The sequence below is a fragment of the Chrysochloris asiatica genome, unplaced genomic scaffold, assembly GCF_000296735.1.
Source record: "Chrysochloris asiatica unplaced genomic scaffold, ChrAsi1.0 scaffold00018, whole genome shotgun sequence".
NCBI lineage: Eukaryota > Metazoa > Chordata > Mammalia > Afrosoricida > Chrysochloridae > Chrysochloris > Chrysochloris asiatica.
This window is the reverse complement of record NW_006408536.1, coordinates 19,323,249-19,341,252: the sequence shown is the minus strand read 5'-3', so window position 1 is coordinate 19,341,252 and position 18,004 is coordinate 19,323,249. Positions and strand designations below refer to the sequence as shown.

At 43.4% G+C, this 18,004-nt stretch overlaps 1 protein-coding gene across 1 annotated transcript in view; it reads left to right on the top strand.

Annotated features, from left to right (window-relative positions):
• SYAP1 (synapse associated protein 1) overlaps window positions 1-18,004 on the top strand; it is a 31,071-nt gene that overhangs the window by 8,235 nt on the left and 4,832 nt on the right. Inside the window, exons 3-5 of the mRNA XM_006835603.1 lie at window positions 4,391-4,457; window positions 8,087-8,160; window positions 13,153-13,292. Of these exons, the coding sequence (XP_006835666.1) occupies window positions 4,391-4,457; window positions 8,087-8,160; window positions 13,153-13,292 (281 nt within the window). The remainder of the gene's footprint in view (window positions 1-4,390; window positions 4,458-8,086; window positions 8,161-13,152; window positions 13,293-18,004) is intronic.

Here is an 18,004-nt window from a genome sequence, read left to right as displayed (position 1 = left end):
ATTTTATGAACTTTACTATTCACCCAAGTAAAAAAAATACCATAGTTTGATTTAAAAAATATTAATTGTTGATATTCTTGGGTTTTGAGTTTTTCTCTCTCTTTGTACATGTGGCTATGTTACAAATTGCCTGATTTAAGTAACTTTGGTTTTTCTTTGAATGTGTTATAAAGTACATTGATACTTTTGAGTGGTATCAAACGTCCCATATTGCTGGTTTTGTTTTGAAATATAACTATTTCCAAGTATACTTAATGCCTTTGCTGATCAAGGTTACATTTCAAGCCCCAGCCGATTAAGAAAGCCCTGTGAAGACTCTCAAGGAGTGAGTTCATTTGTTGCCGTGTCGGGGCTGGGCCTAGGGGAGTTCATTTATGTTTGTAACAACTGGAAGACCTCCATGCATTGCACCTTGGCTTATTAAAGTTTTACAGATACAGCGATGTTTAATACAGCGTTATTTACAAATGGAAAATTTGTGGTAACCGTGGACCGAGCAAGTCTGTTGGGGCCATTTTCCCAGCAGTGTGTGTGCTCACTTAATGTCTCTGTCTCCAATTTTGGCCATTTTCACAAGATTTTCAACTTTTTTTTTTCCTTTCTTTTTTTTTAATATAAAACTATTTATTGAGCATTGTTCACCAGTATTGGCAACCAAGTAAATAATATACAATTGGATTAACGTTCTGTTTACTACAAAGTTACTTTTCCTGGTTTCAGTTGAACCAGTAGCCAAATGCTGAGAAGATTGAACCTACATGTAAACAGTGGGTTGGAATAAAACAAAAAACAAAATCCATGTAGGCCAATCGTTTACAAGTTTGTTCACCCATTTATGCCAGCAGGTGCGAAACTGCAACACCTCCAATGTCTTTTCAGATTCTCAGCAGCAAGGTCTTAGCCATGCCATGAATCATGAACACAGGAATTTCAACTTGCTGTAAAGGAATGGCCTCTCTAAAAAGATCTAATCCAATTTTGCTAAGTCTTGCTTGGTTTGTTTGAACATTACAATATCTGTCCAGTTTTCTAACCTGAGTGGGGAGGTTTCTAGTACTGGTAAGATTTTTGTTTCAGGGAAATTTGCAAATAAACAGTTTCAATTATATGGATTTTGATATATATGTTTCAAGTTGTCCAATTAATTACTGGATCATTTATTTGAATAGAACTTCATGGCTTCCAATTTGTTTCAGTTTTACTTGAGATAATCTATTTCTTGCGTTGTTCAGAATGATAGTATCTCGGAAACCATACAGATGTACCCATGATTGTGAAATGCTGTTTTTGTTTAGAGTTGTTTTGTTTCTGGTGAAGGTAAAACCAAATAAAATAAATTTACATATGTATTTATGTTTACACAAAAACAAATGCCAAAACCCCAGATTGGTCCTTGCTGTTGTTGTTAAGTCCCATCAAGTTGGTCCCTGGATAGGGTTTCCAAGGAGCGGCTGGTGAGTTTGAACTGCCAAACTTGAAGTTCAAACTGACCTTGATGTCAAGTGCCTATCCTACAGCACCATACCAGGACTGCAGACTGGTTCTTAGGCATATATTTGTGGGTTAAACACAAGTTCTGATTCAGTAATGATTAGATAAAATTTTACAATATTTAGGAAAGCTATCCTATAGTGCAGTGGAAATAATATGCCATGGCATCAAATGTTCTTTTATGATAAATGAAGCAAGTACAGAAAACTTTTATGTATTTGCTCAAAGCAAAGTAAAGCAAAAACCCCAAGTCCATTACTACTTCAAAACGAACATCAAACTTGATTTTCATTAGAATGTCGTTACTCTTCATACTAATTAAAAAAAACAAAAAAAAAAAACCAAGACCCAAAATTTGTGTGTGTGTGTAAAGACAATGCAAACAGTTAATGAGCTTCATCTTCTGGACAGGAATGCCAAGTTAGTCTTTCTTCATAAAACGCAAGTACAATTTGAGGACATTTCATGTTTGCCTCTTATGCCAGCACCAAGTCTTCCTCAACCCAGTCTTTCCGTTTCGTGAGAAGCATTAATTCTCCACTGCTGTCTGTGGCAACTGTTGTTCACTCAGCCTCAAGATCTCTGGTAAAGCCCTTGGGTTTGTCAGCAGCATCTCTTTTTTTTTTTTTTTCTATTGTGGATTGAGTGAAAGTTTACAGGGCACATCATCAGTTTCACATTCAACCATTCATATGACTTGTTTCATTACATTGATTATAGTCCCCTCCATACATCATCAGTCAACAGTGTTTCTCTCTATCCTCTTTAGCCTTTTTTTTTTTTTTTTTTTGCGGGGGGGGGGGAACTTTGCCTTTTTGGAATTTACAGTCTCGGCTTTTAGGGAAGGTTTTTACATTTATCTGTGGATATCCAGGGTCAGCAGCATCTCTTTTTATCTTTGATTTGCTGTCATCAGATTCATGGTCAGATAAAGATTTCCTTTTTGTACCATCTTTTTCTTTACCAGCTTTTTGAGAATTCAGAAATGTCAATTAATTCTGGACAACCTACATTTTCTTCCGGTTCCCAAGTATTGTCAGCATCTGTAAATCCTTCCCACTTCAGGGAAATACCCCACTTTCCTGTAAACTACACGGCGGTCCAGTACTTTTTCTACCACAAATTCCTCAGGTCCTGCCTTTTCAACTTTTTTACTCTTTTCATTTTGTTCCCCTGCCCCCCTCCTCCCAGTTTTATTGGAGACCATTTTTAATGGCAGACTTGAGCTTTTATTCACCGCCTCCAGGCTGCTCCGGCTCCTGTGTCTGCAGCAGTTTGGCCCTGCGTGCCTCCAGCTTGAGCCGCATCCAAGGAGAAGGAGGAGGGGACTTGGGAGCTTCGTGCTGGGCCACCTGGGCAAGAGGGCGATTTCCAACTGTTCTACCATGCACACCATAGACTACAGTCTAGTGTCAACATCACTTTGTTTTTTGAAGCTTTTATTGTGAATTGAGTGATAGTTTACAGGGCAGATCATCAGTTTTACACTGAACAAATCATATTTTGCTTCATTGCAATGATTACAACTCCCTACATGCACCATCAGTTAATAGTATTTGCATATTCCCCCCCTTTATTTTAAGTACACAAAACACACAGAAAATATATATCTTTCTCTGCCTCCATCCCTGCTGTCTCCACTGGTTAGGATACCACACTCCACTCATGCTCTTCCCTCTTGATGGTCCTAGGGTTTTTTGTTCCTGGAATGAAAGATTCACTGCCCCCCCCCCTTTTTGTTTCACATCTTCTACCTTTACAGTTGTGACAATCACAATTACTCATGATAACAATTAGTCGCTATTGAATCCAAAGAATCCTATCTCCACCCGCCCCCATCCCCTTTCACCAAATCCATGTGGACAAGAGAAAAATGATTCAGTGGGGATTCTCCCTTACTCTCCTCATTCTAAAACTAAGCACATTCTTCAAAGCTTGTAAGCCAGACACTTCATTCCTTTATAGCCACCCATTTTGGGTAGCCAGTGTCTTAAGTTTTCTGTCCCTATCAACTCAACATCACTTTTAGGAAGAGGCTTCAAAAACTTCATGGAAAAATTCCATTGTCTTTCAGTTCCATTTTTCTACAAACTTTCTGAAGCCCTCTTATATATGCACTGGAAGTCCAAAAAATTTCATGTGACTCCCTTTCTTGCAGTATTCGCTTTATCACACTCATCTGGAACCGAACCAACAGTATCTCCGAGGTTTGCCTGTATTTTGAATTAAGGAGGCTACCCATTAAAGCTTAGAGATTCTGTTGTTTAGATATTTTTGTTATGTATACTATGTGTGGAGTCCTGCTGTGGCACTATAGGTTAATGCACCAGACTGCAAAGCTGTTCGAACTGCAAAGTCGGTAGTTCAAGCTCACCAGCCACTCCTCGGAAACCCTATACAGGGTCGCTATGGGTCGGAACCGACTCGATGACACTTAACAACAACAACAATACTATGTGTACAGAGTCATGGTGTAGCGCTGTAGAATAAGCCTGGGCCGCAAGGTTGGTTTGACCCGCAAAGTCAGTGGTTCAAACTCACCAGCCACTCCTTGAAAAACCTATACAGGGTCGCTATTAAGTTGAAAGCAATTCGACGGCACTTGACAACAACAACTACTTGTAAGTATGAGCTTTAACTGGTCCTTTATTATTTTATGGAATGATGCAAAAATAAATGGTAAATCTATTTTTTTTGCATTTGAGAAGATAATCCTTTATAGACTTAAGTCAAAAATGTCAGAGATTCCCTCTTGAGGAAATGGAGAATAATAATACTCAGTGAAAATGAGCAAAATGTTTCAAATAGACTTCTAAAATCGTGGATTGATTTCTTATCTGATAGTAAGCTTTTCAAAGTATTTGATTCTTCCTGGGTTTTGTTTGTTTGTTTTTAACAGACAATTATAGGAGATTTCCAAAAGGAACAGAAAAAATTTGTTCAGGAGCAACATACAAAAAAGTCAGGTACGGTATAGGTTTGCATTACATGGCTTATTAAATTTGTCAAATTTTGTTGTGCGCCTTCCACATGCTAGCCACCACACCAAGACTCTAAAAGTATAGAAATATGTGTGAGAAATGGCCCCCATCTCTTGGGCCTCCCCAAGATCAGTCAGGAAAACAAACCCAGAAACCTTGGAGGTTCAAAAGAAAGGAGTAAGCCCTGCCTTGTGATGGGTCAGCTGCAGTTTTCATTCCTCCTATGTCACAGAGAATGATGGGCTCTGCCTAGTAAATGACATTTACGTATTGGCACTTTGCACATGTTGACGCTGCCCATTCTTTTCAGGAGAGCCTTCTGGGTAGTGATGGCCTTGAGGAGACATTCAGTACATTTCCCCCAAACCAAACCCATTGCCACCCAGTCTATGCTGCATCCTAACTAGAGCCTGTAGGACAGAGTCACATGACCCCATAGGCTTCCTAAGGCTGTCATTTTCATGTTCTCTCCATCTTCACAGAGCAGCTGAGGGCTTTAACCCCTGTACCACCTGCTCGCCTTATTTCAGAAGTAGCAAAATTGGGGTTGTAATTGCCACTGTTTGCTAGCTTAGGATGAAGCAAGCACACGCATGTCTCCTACGTTTGGCTGCAGGCCACAAGTAAAAGGGATTCTCTCTATTGACAGATGTGAGAGAGTGTCCATTTTCCCAGGGGCCTCTCTTTTTTTTTTTTCCCCAGGGTCTTCTCTTAACCCTTTAGTTTTCTCACATTGTTCTCTTCTAAAGGCCTTGCGGGGTTCCCCAGCCTGATTCCCATGCTCCTTGTCAGTGGCTTTGCCGAGATTCAGGCGCTTCTCCACTCTCACTTTCGCTGACTTCAGGAAGCACATTTGCAAGGTTGCCATTTGCACTTTGAAATGGGTTTGCCTCATGCGTCTGCCACATGTTGCTCTGTGGACTGCTAGACTTGTGGTGATTGGTGGTTATGTGCCATGGAGTCGGTTCCAACTCATAGTGACCCTGCACAGGGTTTCCAAGGCTGTAAATATTTACGGGAGCAGAAAGCCTAATCTTTCTCCCACAAAACAGCTGGTAGTTTCGAACTGCTGACCTTGCAGTTTGCAGCCCGATTCGTAGCTAGACTAGTAGGGATCAAATCTAGTGTTAAGGCTTGTGTACCTGGTGGCTCTTACTTCCCATGTTAATCTTGTGACTGGTGGCTACTGAGTGCCGGGAGTTAAGGACCGTCTGTCTGTGTACATCTGTGCTGACCACTGAAAGCACAGCCTAGCTCAGACTGCTTTCCCTGCTCCGGGCTTTTGCACGGCATCCCTGAGCTCTTGGGATGCGCAGATGACAGAGTTGCTCCTCGGAGGAGCCATACCCTCTTTTTTTTTTTCACTTCCCTCTGCCTTTACACATGCTGTTCCCTCTGAGCCCCTATCGCCCACAAATGCTTGTCCTGGTCCCACATTGGGTTCCTAGGACACCCCAGGTGGTTGCCATTTGTAGTTTAACCTGCACGTGCTCCTTTACTTGTGAGCCCTAGAAACGGTGTTAGGCTGGGTCGCTCCAGCACTTGGGTTCTGATGACACATTAAGGATCCATTTCCAGCCCGATTTTTTCTTGCCCCCAGTTTGTCCAACTCTTCCCTCATTTCCTTTCCCTCCTGAAATTCTTTTTCCCAATTCCTTGCAGCCTCCTCATCACCTTTTGTTCTGAATCAAGTCCAGTAACTTTTTTTTCAGTTAACTCCTAGTTTGGAAATCATTTCTGTTTCGAGAAAATTGATAACAATAAAATAGTAAAGAATGCACTCCTATAAACAGCTGCTAACCAAAAGGTTGACAGTTTGAACCCACCGTGTGCTCGGAGGAAGAAAGATGTGGCAGTTTGCTTCTGTAAAGATGAAACCCTATGAGGCAGTTCTACTCAGCCCTACGGAGTCAGTGTGAGTCTGAATCCACTCATTGGCTGGTGTGGCACTACAGGATAATGTGCGGGACTGCAAAGTTGGCAGTTCAAACCCACCAGCTGCTCCTCGGAAACCCTATACAGGGTCGCTGTAACTCGGAACCGACTCGAAGGCACTCAACAACAACAACCCTCTACCTAGATTAAGTTCTAGTCCATTTGCTTTATTATCCAATTTTTCTCACTTTCTCTGTGTCATTTTATATATATATCCATCCATGTTGTCGTTGCTATGTGCCGTGGAGTCGGTTCCAACTCATAGCGACCCTGTACAGGGTTTCCAAGGCTGTAAATCTTTATAGGAGCAGAAAGCCTCATCTTTCTCCCGTGGAATAGCTGGTAATTTCGAACTGCTGACCTTGCGGTTCGCAGCCCGATTCGTAACCACTATGCTACCAGAGCTCCTGGTATATATATATATATATAATCCATATCAGTGTATATTTCCTAAGAATTGGAAGTATTCTCTTACCATAGTCATAGTACCACTGCTCACTTTGGGAAATTAACATTGATGCAATATTTTTGTCTAATCTGCCTTTCTTATTCAAATTTAGATTGACCCTATAATGTCCTTTATACCATTTTCCCCTTTCAGTACAGGATCCATTTTAGGGTTACATACTATGTTATTTGTCATGTCTCCTGGTGGCCTCATTAAATCTGGGACATTTCCATAGCCTTTCTTTGTCTTTTATGACATTACTGTTTTTGAAGAGTGCCGACTTCCTCATTTTTGTTTTGTTTAGTTTTTTTCTTTTATATAATATTTTATTGCGTTTAAGGTGGAAGTTTACACAGCAAATTAGATTTCCATTTAACAATTTCCACGCAAATTGTTAAGTGATATTAATGACATTTTTCCACAATGTGTCATTTTCTCATTCATTTTGTTCTTGTGCAATTTCCTGTACTATATGCGGGAGCTTCAGAAAGTTTATGGGATAGTGGAATTTTTCCATGAACTTTTTGAAGCTTCCCTTATAGTTTCTCTGCCCCCTTACCTTCTCTTCTCTGTGCTAAAATAATTTTAACTTTTAATTGTGAATTGAGTGAAAATTTAAAGCGCAAATCATCAACTTTGCATTCAGCAAGTATTAACATTTCGTTTCATCTCAAAGATTGCAATCCCCTCAGTATTACATCGCTTATATCCTCCCTGCGTTTGTTGTTGTCATTCCTTCTTTCCCAACCCTTCTGAATGTATCTTTGGGTAAATGCTGCCATTTTGGTCCTCCTTTTTTTGAATAGAATGTTCATCATTTGAGCATTGTCTGGTTTTTTGTTTGTTTTCCCTGTGACTAGATCAGCCTGTCTATTCTTGACCAGAAGACTCCTTGGCGATGTTGTATCCTTATCAGGGTATCATATCTGGAGACCCGTGATGTCTGTCTGTCCCTCATTGGTGATGTTCATTCTGATCACCTGGTCAAGGTGTTACCAGTTTCTCCACTGTATAATCCAATCAGAGTGGTTGGCTTTAACCAAATGTGTACATGCATAAGATTCACACGTTAAGTCTGGGTGTTGTGGTAAATGTGCAGGTTTGGAACACACTATAAACCACTTTTTTAAATGAATGCATAGAAATTCTCTGATTCTGTCCAACCACAGATTGTAGTGTAACCATTGTAACCTGGTTTTCTCTTCTCCTCTTGCCATTGAGTACCTTACAGAAGCAGCAGTGCCTCCATGGGTTGATAGTAATGATGAAGAAACAATCCAACAGCAAATCTTGGCCTTATCAGCTGTAAGTTTCTTGTTGCGATACTGTCTGTAGAACATACTTTATTCCAGTCATGCTGCATCCATATGGCTGGCTGTATCCTTGGCAGAATTTTGTTCTTCTACACCGTGTTTTTTCAAGAGTGCTGGTGGTACTGGATTTCTAACAACAAGGTTGGCAGTTCGACTCCACCAGCCAGTCTATGGGAGAAAGATGAGGCTTTCTGCTCCCATAAAGATCTACAGCTTCAGAAACTCTATACAGGGTTGTTCTGAATTGGAACCAGCTCGATGGCACCTAACAACAGCAACAACATAGTTTTTTTGTATTCTGAGATGTTAGGAATGCACATAACTCTCATTAACTTTCCCCCCTAACTTTTAAGTTATTTATTTTCAAGTTCTTTGTTATTGATGTGAAAGTCTAGACTAACACACGAAATAATTCTTTCAGCCATGAAATACTCTTTTCTGTTGTATTAAGATAGTTTTTTCTGTTGAATCTCTTCTCAGCATTCTCCAGTTTCTCTCTTTAACTGCTGCATTTGTTTGTTTGAAACTGAAATTGATTGAAGTACAATTCCATATGCTAATCACACAATCCATAGTCTCCACGATGCTGAGACCAGAACTAGATGGGGCTGGCTACCCCAGTTGATCACAATTGATGACTATAGAAGGTCCTGCACAGAGTGGGAGAAAATGTAGAACAAAATTCAAACTCATGAAAAGACCAGACTGGCTGGTCTGGTAGAGACAGGGGGGGGGGGGGGGGGGGGGGGGGGGGGGGGGGGGGGGGGGGGGGGGGGGGATCTTTCAGATTCAGAACTCAACCCCCAAAGTCACCTTTCAGCAAAATCATAGACAAACCTATAAAGGAACAAATTCAGTCAACCATGTTGTTTTTGTTAAGTTGTTTGGAGTCAGTACCAACTCCTAGGGACCCTGCATAGAGTTCCCCAGGCCTGTAAATGTTTTGGGGACCAGAAAGCCTTATCTTTCTTCCATGGAACAGTTGGTGGGTTTGAACTGCCAACCTTGTGGTTAGCAGTCCAGTGCTTATCATACAACACCATCAGCACTCCTTCAGCCATGGTGGTGGTTTGCCGTCAAGTCACTCTCGACTCATATCGACCCTATGTAGGGTTTCTGAGGCTAGAAATCTTTACAACAGCAGCAAGCCTCATCTTTCGCCCACAGAGTGGCTGGCAGATTCAAACTGCTGACCTTGCAGTTAGGAGCCCAATTGGTAACCAGGGCTCCATTCAGTCAACCGTGTGAGACCACAAAAGGCAGTTTTTGCCCAAAAACGAAGTTCAGGAGGCAGGAAGGGACAGGAAAGAAAGATGAATGGAAACGGGGAGCCAGGGGAGGAGATGCTATTCTATTGAAAGAATTATAACTGATGTCACAGAGAAAAAGTACGTATCAGTTGGTGATTGTCAAACTGATTTTCTCTGTAACCTTTTTTACCCATGCCATAAATTGTTGACCCACAAAAACTTACCTCAGGACTTCAGAGGAAATATGGCAATAATGCTCATTAATAGTTATGAAGCATTTACATAGTTTTGTAGCTCACGAAGCCAAAGTTACATAATATAATGAAATGTGCACAGACCAGGAGTCAGGAAACCAAAAGGGAAGAATGCGTTCAGCATTTCTCCTGCTGAAAGAATTGAAGAAAAAATTCAAACCTTTACTTGCAATATTGAAAGAGTCTATGGACAAAATATTGACTGATACAGAAAGCAACAAAAGAATATGGTCAATGTTTAACCATTCCAAGAGGTACCATATATGATCCAGAACCGATGGTACTGAAGGAGGAAGACATACAAGCAGCACTAAAAGCATTAATGAAAAGCAAGACTCCAAGAATTTGATGGGATACAAATGGAAATGTTTCAACAAACTGATACAGCGTTGGAGGCACCCACTTCTCTGTGCCCAGAAATTTGTAAGACAAGCCACGTGGCCAACCGATTGGAAGACATCCATATTTGTGTCCATTCCAAAGAGAGGTAACCCAGTGGAATGCAGAAATCATCTAACAATATGAAGATCAAATGCAATGAAACTTTTGCTGAAGATAATTCAAAAATGGTTGCAGTAGTATATCAACAGGGAAGTGCCAGAGATTCAGGCTAGATTCAGAAAAGGCTGTTGACCGAGGGGTATCATTGCTGACATCAGATGGATCTTGGCTAAAAGCAGAGTACCAGACAGATGTTTACTTCTGCTATATTGACTATATGCAAAGCCTTTGTGGATCATAACAAACTATGCATAACATTACAAAGAGTGGGTATTCTAAAACACTTAATTGTGCTCATGAGAAACCTGTGCATGACCAAGAGGCAGTCTTTAGAACAGAACGAGGGGGCACTGAATGGTTTAAAATCAGGACAGATATGCATCAGGGTTGTATCCTTTCACCATACTTATTCAATCTGTAATCAGAAATTATTTGGATTATATGAAGAAGCAGAACATGACATCAGGATTGGAGGAAGACTTACTAACAACCTGTGGTATACAGGTGACACAGTTTTGCTTGCTGAAAGGGAAAAGGACTAACTGATGAAGATCAAAGAAAACGCACCTCAATGTAAAGAAAATGAAAATTCTAACATCTGAACCAATAAGTAACATCATGATATAATGGAATAAAGATTGAAGCTGTTAGAAGACTTCAGTTTCCTTGGATCCATAATCAATGCTTGGAGTCCTAGAGTGGTGCTGCAGGGTAAGCACTGGACCACAAGGTCAGTTTGAACCTCAAGGTGGGCAGTTCAAACTCACCCACCGCTCCTTTGAAACCCGCTCCTAGAAACCAACTTGACAGCTGTTAGCAACAGCATAGTCAATGCTCAGAGAAATAGCAGTAAAGAAATCAAATGATGTATTTACATTGGGTAAATCTACTGCAAAAGACCTCTTTAAAGTAGTCAAGAACAGAGATGTCAGCCTTGGTAGTGTCAATTGCTTCATCTGCATGTGAAAGTTCAACAATGAATGAGGAAGAACCGATGCATTTTGAATGGTGTTGGCGAGTATTGAAAGTATCATGGACTGCCAGAAGAACAAACAAATCTCTCTTGGAAGAAGTACAGTGAGAATGGCAATATTTCGTGTCTCATGCTTCAGAGGTGTTATCAGGAAGGACTAGTTCCTCGAGAAGGACCTCATGCTTGGTAAAGTGGAGGGTCAGTGGAAAAGACGACTCCCACCAAGCTGGATTGACTCAATGGCAGCAATGAGGGGCTTAAACATAACAGTTGTCAGGATGCCACAGGACTGGGCAGTGTGTCCTTCTGTTGTGCACAGAGTTGAGAGTCAGTATGAGTTGCAACCCTTTGGAGGGCCCCTAACAACAATAACAACAGCATTTAACAGTTTCAGAAAACACTGTCCCCATACATTATCTTTTCCAGCTTCACAGCAGGCCTGCAAAGTGGTGGGTGTGGAGCTTTTATCCTGACTGTAGGTGAAGGGGCCAAGATTCTCAAATGTCATGTGAGTGTTACCTTCTTATCTGTGTTCTCCACTTGACTGTGAATTCTTGGAGGGCAAAGGCTGCCTTTTATCTCTATAGTCAGCACACAGATGCCAAATGGCACTATGAATGGATCATGGAGTGAGCCTCATTTTCACTATTCACTCTACTCTGTTTTTACTTATCAGTGGTGGTCAGGTTTTTGTTTTAATCCTTTTTTTTATTATTATTTTGAACTAACAAAATAATAAATGGGACCTCAGTATCTAACACAAACAAATGTAAAACTGGACCCTACCTCCCTTGCAGTGCAACCTCCTAAGGCATTTGAAGAGTTTTTTTCTTTTCATTTAGTGACATCTTTGTAGGGTTACTCATCTCCTATGGAGTCCTGACATGGTGCCATAGGATAAGCACTTCACCTTCAGGTCGGTTTGAACTGCAAGGTTGGCGGTTCAAACTCACCAGCCTCTCCTGGGAAACCCTATACAGGGTCGGTATGAGTCGGAACCAACTTGACAGCACTTAGGAATAACATCCCCTTCTACATAGGTATAAATACCCTGCATTTGTTTACCATCCATGGCCACACATGACACTGGGCCCGGCCCACTCCCCGCAAGAAGAGAGCTGGGGTAGTAAGAGCTGGCCTCAGCTGGGGGCAGACATCAGCTGCTCACCAGTCACAGCCCCGCAGTGCCTCTGCTCCAAGACAAGTACAGTTTTCCACTGAATTTCCAGTCAGAGAGCCAGGCATCTCCCGTGCATAGTACTCTCCCCACTTCTAGCCCGTTCCTACAGCCTGCCCAGTCTGCTCTCAGAACGTGCCTCCAGCCCACCTCTCCCACCACTGGGGTCCTTTTCCCAGATCTGCTGCCACCCTCTGACTGCTTCCCATTCTGGCTCCTCTCCAGTGCAGCCTCATCTCAGCGGCCAGACAGATCCATCGGGGGTGTAAGCCACTTCCTCTCACTCACTCCTCTACCCAGAACCTTCTCGTGAAGACTCAACACTCCAGAGTACAACCTGAGGCCCTCAGCTGTGGGGCTCTCCTTGTGCTCACCCTTGGCTCCAACATTCCCACCACACTTTCTATCCCTTACACAACCAGGTTGACCTTTGTCATGCTTTTGAGGACTTTCAGCTTGTTGTCCCCTCTTCCCAAACTCCCCCTGCCCCACCCTGCATCTTTCCCCACAGCCAATCCTGGGGATGGCTGAGGTGTCCATCTATTGGTGCACACAGGATCTTGGTGCACACAGGAACGCTGGGCATCAGAGGCTGACTCCATGGTAGCGAACAACCACAACTCCCGCAGTGTCATCTCCTGGCCTCCTGCGACGCTCTTTCCATTTGAGATTGTTAGGAAATTTGTGAAGACTTGGTGTCTTTCAGGTAGACAGGTGGACTTTGGTACCAACATCTCAGGAAGAACTAGGTCTTTGTCACATTTGTGCTGCATTGTTACATTGTAATGGCTTCCTGTGGTTTTTACCCCGTTTCTTTTTTTCTTCAAAGGACAAGAGGAATTTCCTGCGGGATCCCCCAGCTGGTGTGCAGTTCAGTTTTGACTTTGATCAGATGTACCCAGTGGCCCTGGTCATGCTCCAAGAAGATGAGCTTCTGAGTAGGATGAGATTCGCCTTGGTTCCCAAACTGTAAGCTAACGTGTCGCCCCCCCACCCATGAGTAGACATGTGCATTTGCTGATGGACTTGCTGAGATGAAGTATCACAGAAAGCCAAAAAAAAAAAAAAAGCCCAAACCCACTGCCATGGAGCCAGTTCCAACTTGTAGCTATTCTGGAGGACAGGGTAGAGCTGCCCCGCAGTGTTTCCAGGCTATAACTCCTTACAAGCAAACTGCGCCATCTTTTCTCCTGCAGAGCAACTGGTGGGCTCAAATCACCAACCCTTCTGTGAGCACCAAGAGCTTAAGCACGGCACTACCAGGGCTCCTTTGTGTCACAAAAGTGCCAGAGAATGAGACCTGAATGGCCCCTGAAGTGTGCACAAGGGGCTCTCCGGGAGCTCCACGGGGAATCAGTAGAGAGCAGGCTTCCCAGGCCCTTGTGCATGGAGGAGAGATGTGTGCCTGCAGGAACCACAAATCCAGTGTCCAAGGCCCATAGCAATCAGGCCCCCACTTGATTTCCACTCAAGACGTGGCCCCCAGCAGCAGTGTTCCCATGCTGCCTTTCCTGCCGGAAACCCATCTCCACCCAAAAACCCTCTGCTTGTCATGTGAGCGCCAGCATCCACAGAACCTTTGCTGTGGAGCCGCTCTCGAGTGCCCGTCAGCAGAGGGCGCCCTTCTACTCTGCACTCACCTGTCCAGCCCCTTGTATTGAACTTTCTGTGTTTATAAAGTCCAAGTTCTGTCTTCCACTGCGAAGCTTCTTTTGTTCCTAGTGCTCTATTCTTGCTGCATAGAGTCCCTGAGTGGCGCAAATGGTTAAGCACTCAGCCACTAGCTGAAAGATCAATGGTTTGAATCCATCCAGAAGCACCACGGAAGACAGTCTTGGCAATCTGCTTCCAAAAGGTCACAGTCTAGAAAGTTCTATGGGGCAATTCTGTTCTGCACAGTGGGATCACCATGTGTCGGAACCAGCTCCACAGTCATTCTTGTTAGGGTTCTAGTTTTCTTGAGATGCTCCTTTGCTGCTGTGGCTTTTTCTGGATTTGTGGTGGTTTGGGGCTTTGTCTTTCATGTCCTAGGCTTTCTTCATCCTTTCGTATTTAAAGGTGTTGTGTGGAAGGGGTGCTTGGCAGCAGTGTATGTGGACAGGTTTTTTGGGTGGAAATTCCTGGGTTGTGCAAATAATGACGTGCTCAACTACTAACAGAAAGGTGGGAGGTTTGCACCTACGCAGCGGCACCTCAAAAGAAAGGTCTGGTGATTTACGCCTGAAAAATCAATCACTGAAAACCCCGTGAGGCTCTCTCCCCATCCAGAACAGGGAAGAGAAAAATCATAAAGACACCTGGAAACAGTGAAGCCAAAGGACTAGTGGACCACCCAAACCCCAGCCCTCAAGACCCTGAGACCAGAAGCACCTGATGGTGCCAGGCTACCACTGTCTGACTGATCACAACAGAAAGTCCTGGATAGAGTGGGCAAAAATGTAGAACAAAACTCAAAATCATTAATTTTTTTAAAAGACTAGACTTATTGGTAGTGTGGTGGATTACGAGCTGGCCTGCTACCCATCACTCCGTGGGAGAAAGATGAGGCCTAGTACTCCCGTAAAGATCTACAGCCTCAGAAACCCTACACAGGGTTGCTGTGATTTGGTGGCACACCACCACCACCACCAATCTGTTAAAAGACTGGTAGAACCTTCTAGATATGGTTCTTAGACACTTTTTTTTTAATGTTTTATTGTGAGTCATGTTATAGTTTACATGGGAGAACATTAGTTTTACATTCATTCTTTCGTATATCATTTCATTGCCATGGTTACAATCCCCTCCATGCATCATCAACCAACCAAAGGGTGTACCCTGCAAGCCTGCCCCCCACACCCCCTCCCCGCGGTCTTCAGCACACAGTCACTCTCCCTCTCTGGATCTAAAGTCCCCAGGTAATCCATCGCTCCACGTCATCGTCTCTGCCTCCATCTCAGGCATCACTGCTTCTCTGAGTAGGGTCCTGCTCTCTGCTCTTCTCCTTTGATGGTTAAAGGGACCTCCGCTCCTAGACTGGAAAGTTAATCACTCCCTTCCTTGCTATAAAACGTCTACCTTTACATTTCCAACCCTCACAATCAGTCCTGATAACAATTATTCACTATTGTATCATAAGAGACCTATATGCATTTCGTTTCATCAGCCCCACCTAGACAGATTGGATAGTACTCACTGGGGATTCTGCCTTCCTCCATGCCCTCTGGATCTAGGTTACCTCTTGAAAGCTTGTATGCCAGTCACTTCTTGCCTTTGTAGCTCCCCCCCCCCCCCAACCCCCACTTTGGGTGGTCAATGTCCAAGTTGCCCATCCCTGTCTACTCTGTGTATGGAGGGGGTGGGAATGATCCTTGCTGTAAAGATTTGTTCCCTCTTTTGAGCTACTGCATTCATAGGTATAGGTCAAGTTCATCTAACTGTATCAGATTACTCTTTTTTTCCTCTTCTTTCTTCTTCTGGTTGAGCTCTGATCATCCAGTCATTGAAGCCAGGTCAAGTGGGTATTATCTGTGAGTGTGGGCGTTCTTGTGCATATGCCCTCTCTTCTTAGACACTCTTGAAGCCTTTCACCCAAACTGATGACAATTGGTTGTGACCTAGGAAGACTCAGTACTGGGGGCCAGAAGCTTTCCCAGTGAGGACACCTCAGCCTCCTGTCTGGTCATAGGCAGCCTGGCAGCTGCACCAGGAGAGAGACTGACCAGTCACCCTGCAGACTGTGCCCTGACCCTGGTGGGCCAGCTATTCCTGAACTCAGAGCCTCTCCTTGCAGCTCCCCATCAGCTTTCGTCAGCTAGGGGAGCAGTCCCAGGTGTACAGGCCGCAGTCTGGGGAGCGCTCCCACTTCCGTGGGGCCCTGCATCCACTCCTGTTTGGAGTCTGGAGGTGCTGGTACCTTCTGTCCCGGGGTCTGTGAAGCCTGCCTGATACTGGGGCTTGTGGCTTCTTGGCTGCCCTCAACTTTCCGTCCCACTGTCAGCTCCCCTCCCTTCTCTTCATCCTTGTGAGCTACTTCTCTTGACTCCACAGATACACATATGTGTTCCCTTTGCCATGTTCAACCAGCCAAATCGGGGTTGGAAGGAAGACCTGCTAGGTTTTGGGGCCCCATAGCATTCCAGCTCTGCTCTCTGTGATAAGACAATGCTTTAGAAGTATTCTTCCAACAACTTGGAACAACAGCTACCTATAATCATTTTGTTGTGTGTGTGTGTAGTTTTGGTTTTCTTTGCAATTAAATCATTTTTCACATGTTGGTGATAAAATTTCTATATCCTTTAATTATGTGTTTTTCTGGCTGAGTGGTTCAAACCACAAACTTTCAGTTAGCAGACCAGTGCGTTGCCATTGTGCCACCAGGCCTCCTTACTTATATACAGCAGCAGCATCTACCTCTCAAACTCTATTCAGGTTGTCAACGATGACCTTTTCTAGCCAAGAGACCCAGTTCAGACTCACATGTTGCACTTGGTTTTTCTTTCTTTTTTTTTTTTTTTTTGGTTAGATAAATTTTATTACATCAAAAATACCACCAATAGGTCTTAGGAATCACTCAGGCCTTGTTTCCATAGCTGGATAGCTTTTACATCTTACTCATCAGCCTGTTAGTTCCTTTTTCAGACACATAGATATGTACCATCCACAATTTTTCAGATATCCTTGTTTTTAACTGTTGTGGCTTGCTGAATTAAAACAGCTGAATTTGATACAAGTTCAATGTCATTCCATTCAAGAATTAATTCATCTTTCTGGGCTTGAGATACTGAACAAGCAACACCTGCCCTCATCCAAACCCTATCAATGTATTTTTCACCCAAGAAGTTTCAAATTTCAACAAGAGACCTGCTCTCTTGGATAACAACGTTGATGGGGAAATGAGCATCCACAGACTTCATCTTGTAACGGAAGCCCAGTGTAACACCCTGGATCATATTCTGCACATGACTACAGGTGGTGCGGACTGTAGCCCGTTCCTTTCTGTTTCCCCACCATTTGTCAACGCGAAGCCTCTTCTTTTCCTTCCCCAGGAGGCTGAGCTCCACATTGATGTGGTTGAAATCCCTCCACAGGATTTCCCAGGGGCTCTTCACGATGACTGTGTGGCCCTTTAGACTGATGTCAAGTTCTCCAGAATGTGAGCAGTCTGGTTGCTGAGAATGGTCTTCATTCTCGCAGTAGATGCGGCAAAGCTGCACTTAGTTTTTCTTGTCGTTCAGTCACCTTCATGTCAGGTGGCACACACTTGCATTTTGCCACGTTACTGTTACCTTTCATCACCTGATTAAGGTAGTGTCTGCCAGACTTATTGGCTGTAAAGTTACTTTTTAAATGGTTTTCTTCTTTATGGGTAGTGGGGGGCTGGGTACACTAAACGAGAAAGGTACTCCATTCCCCATCCGACTTTGAGTGTACTGATACCTTTATATCCGTCCTTGTGGACTCACAGGCCTATTTTATGCAGGCGGTGATCGTCCACATTGCTCTCATTATTGATTGCAATGCTCAGTCAGATCTGGCCAAATGGAACCCACTTTTGTATTATCTTCGACATGTCCCGTCATTCTTTGAGAACCTCTTTGCTTTCTAGCTCCAGATTCTTCATGATCATCTTGTATTTTCCCAGCTCTGATCCTGATGTGGATTAATGTGCTGGACTGTAAGGTCAGTGGTCCAAGTTCACC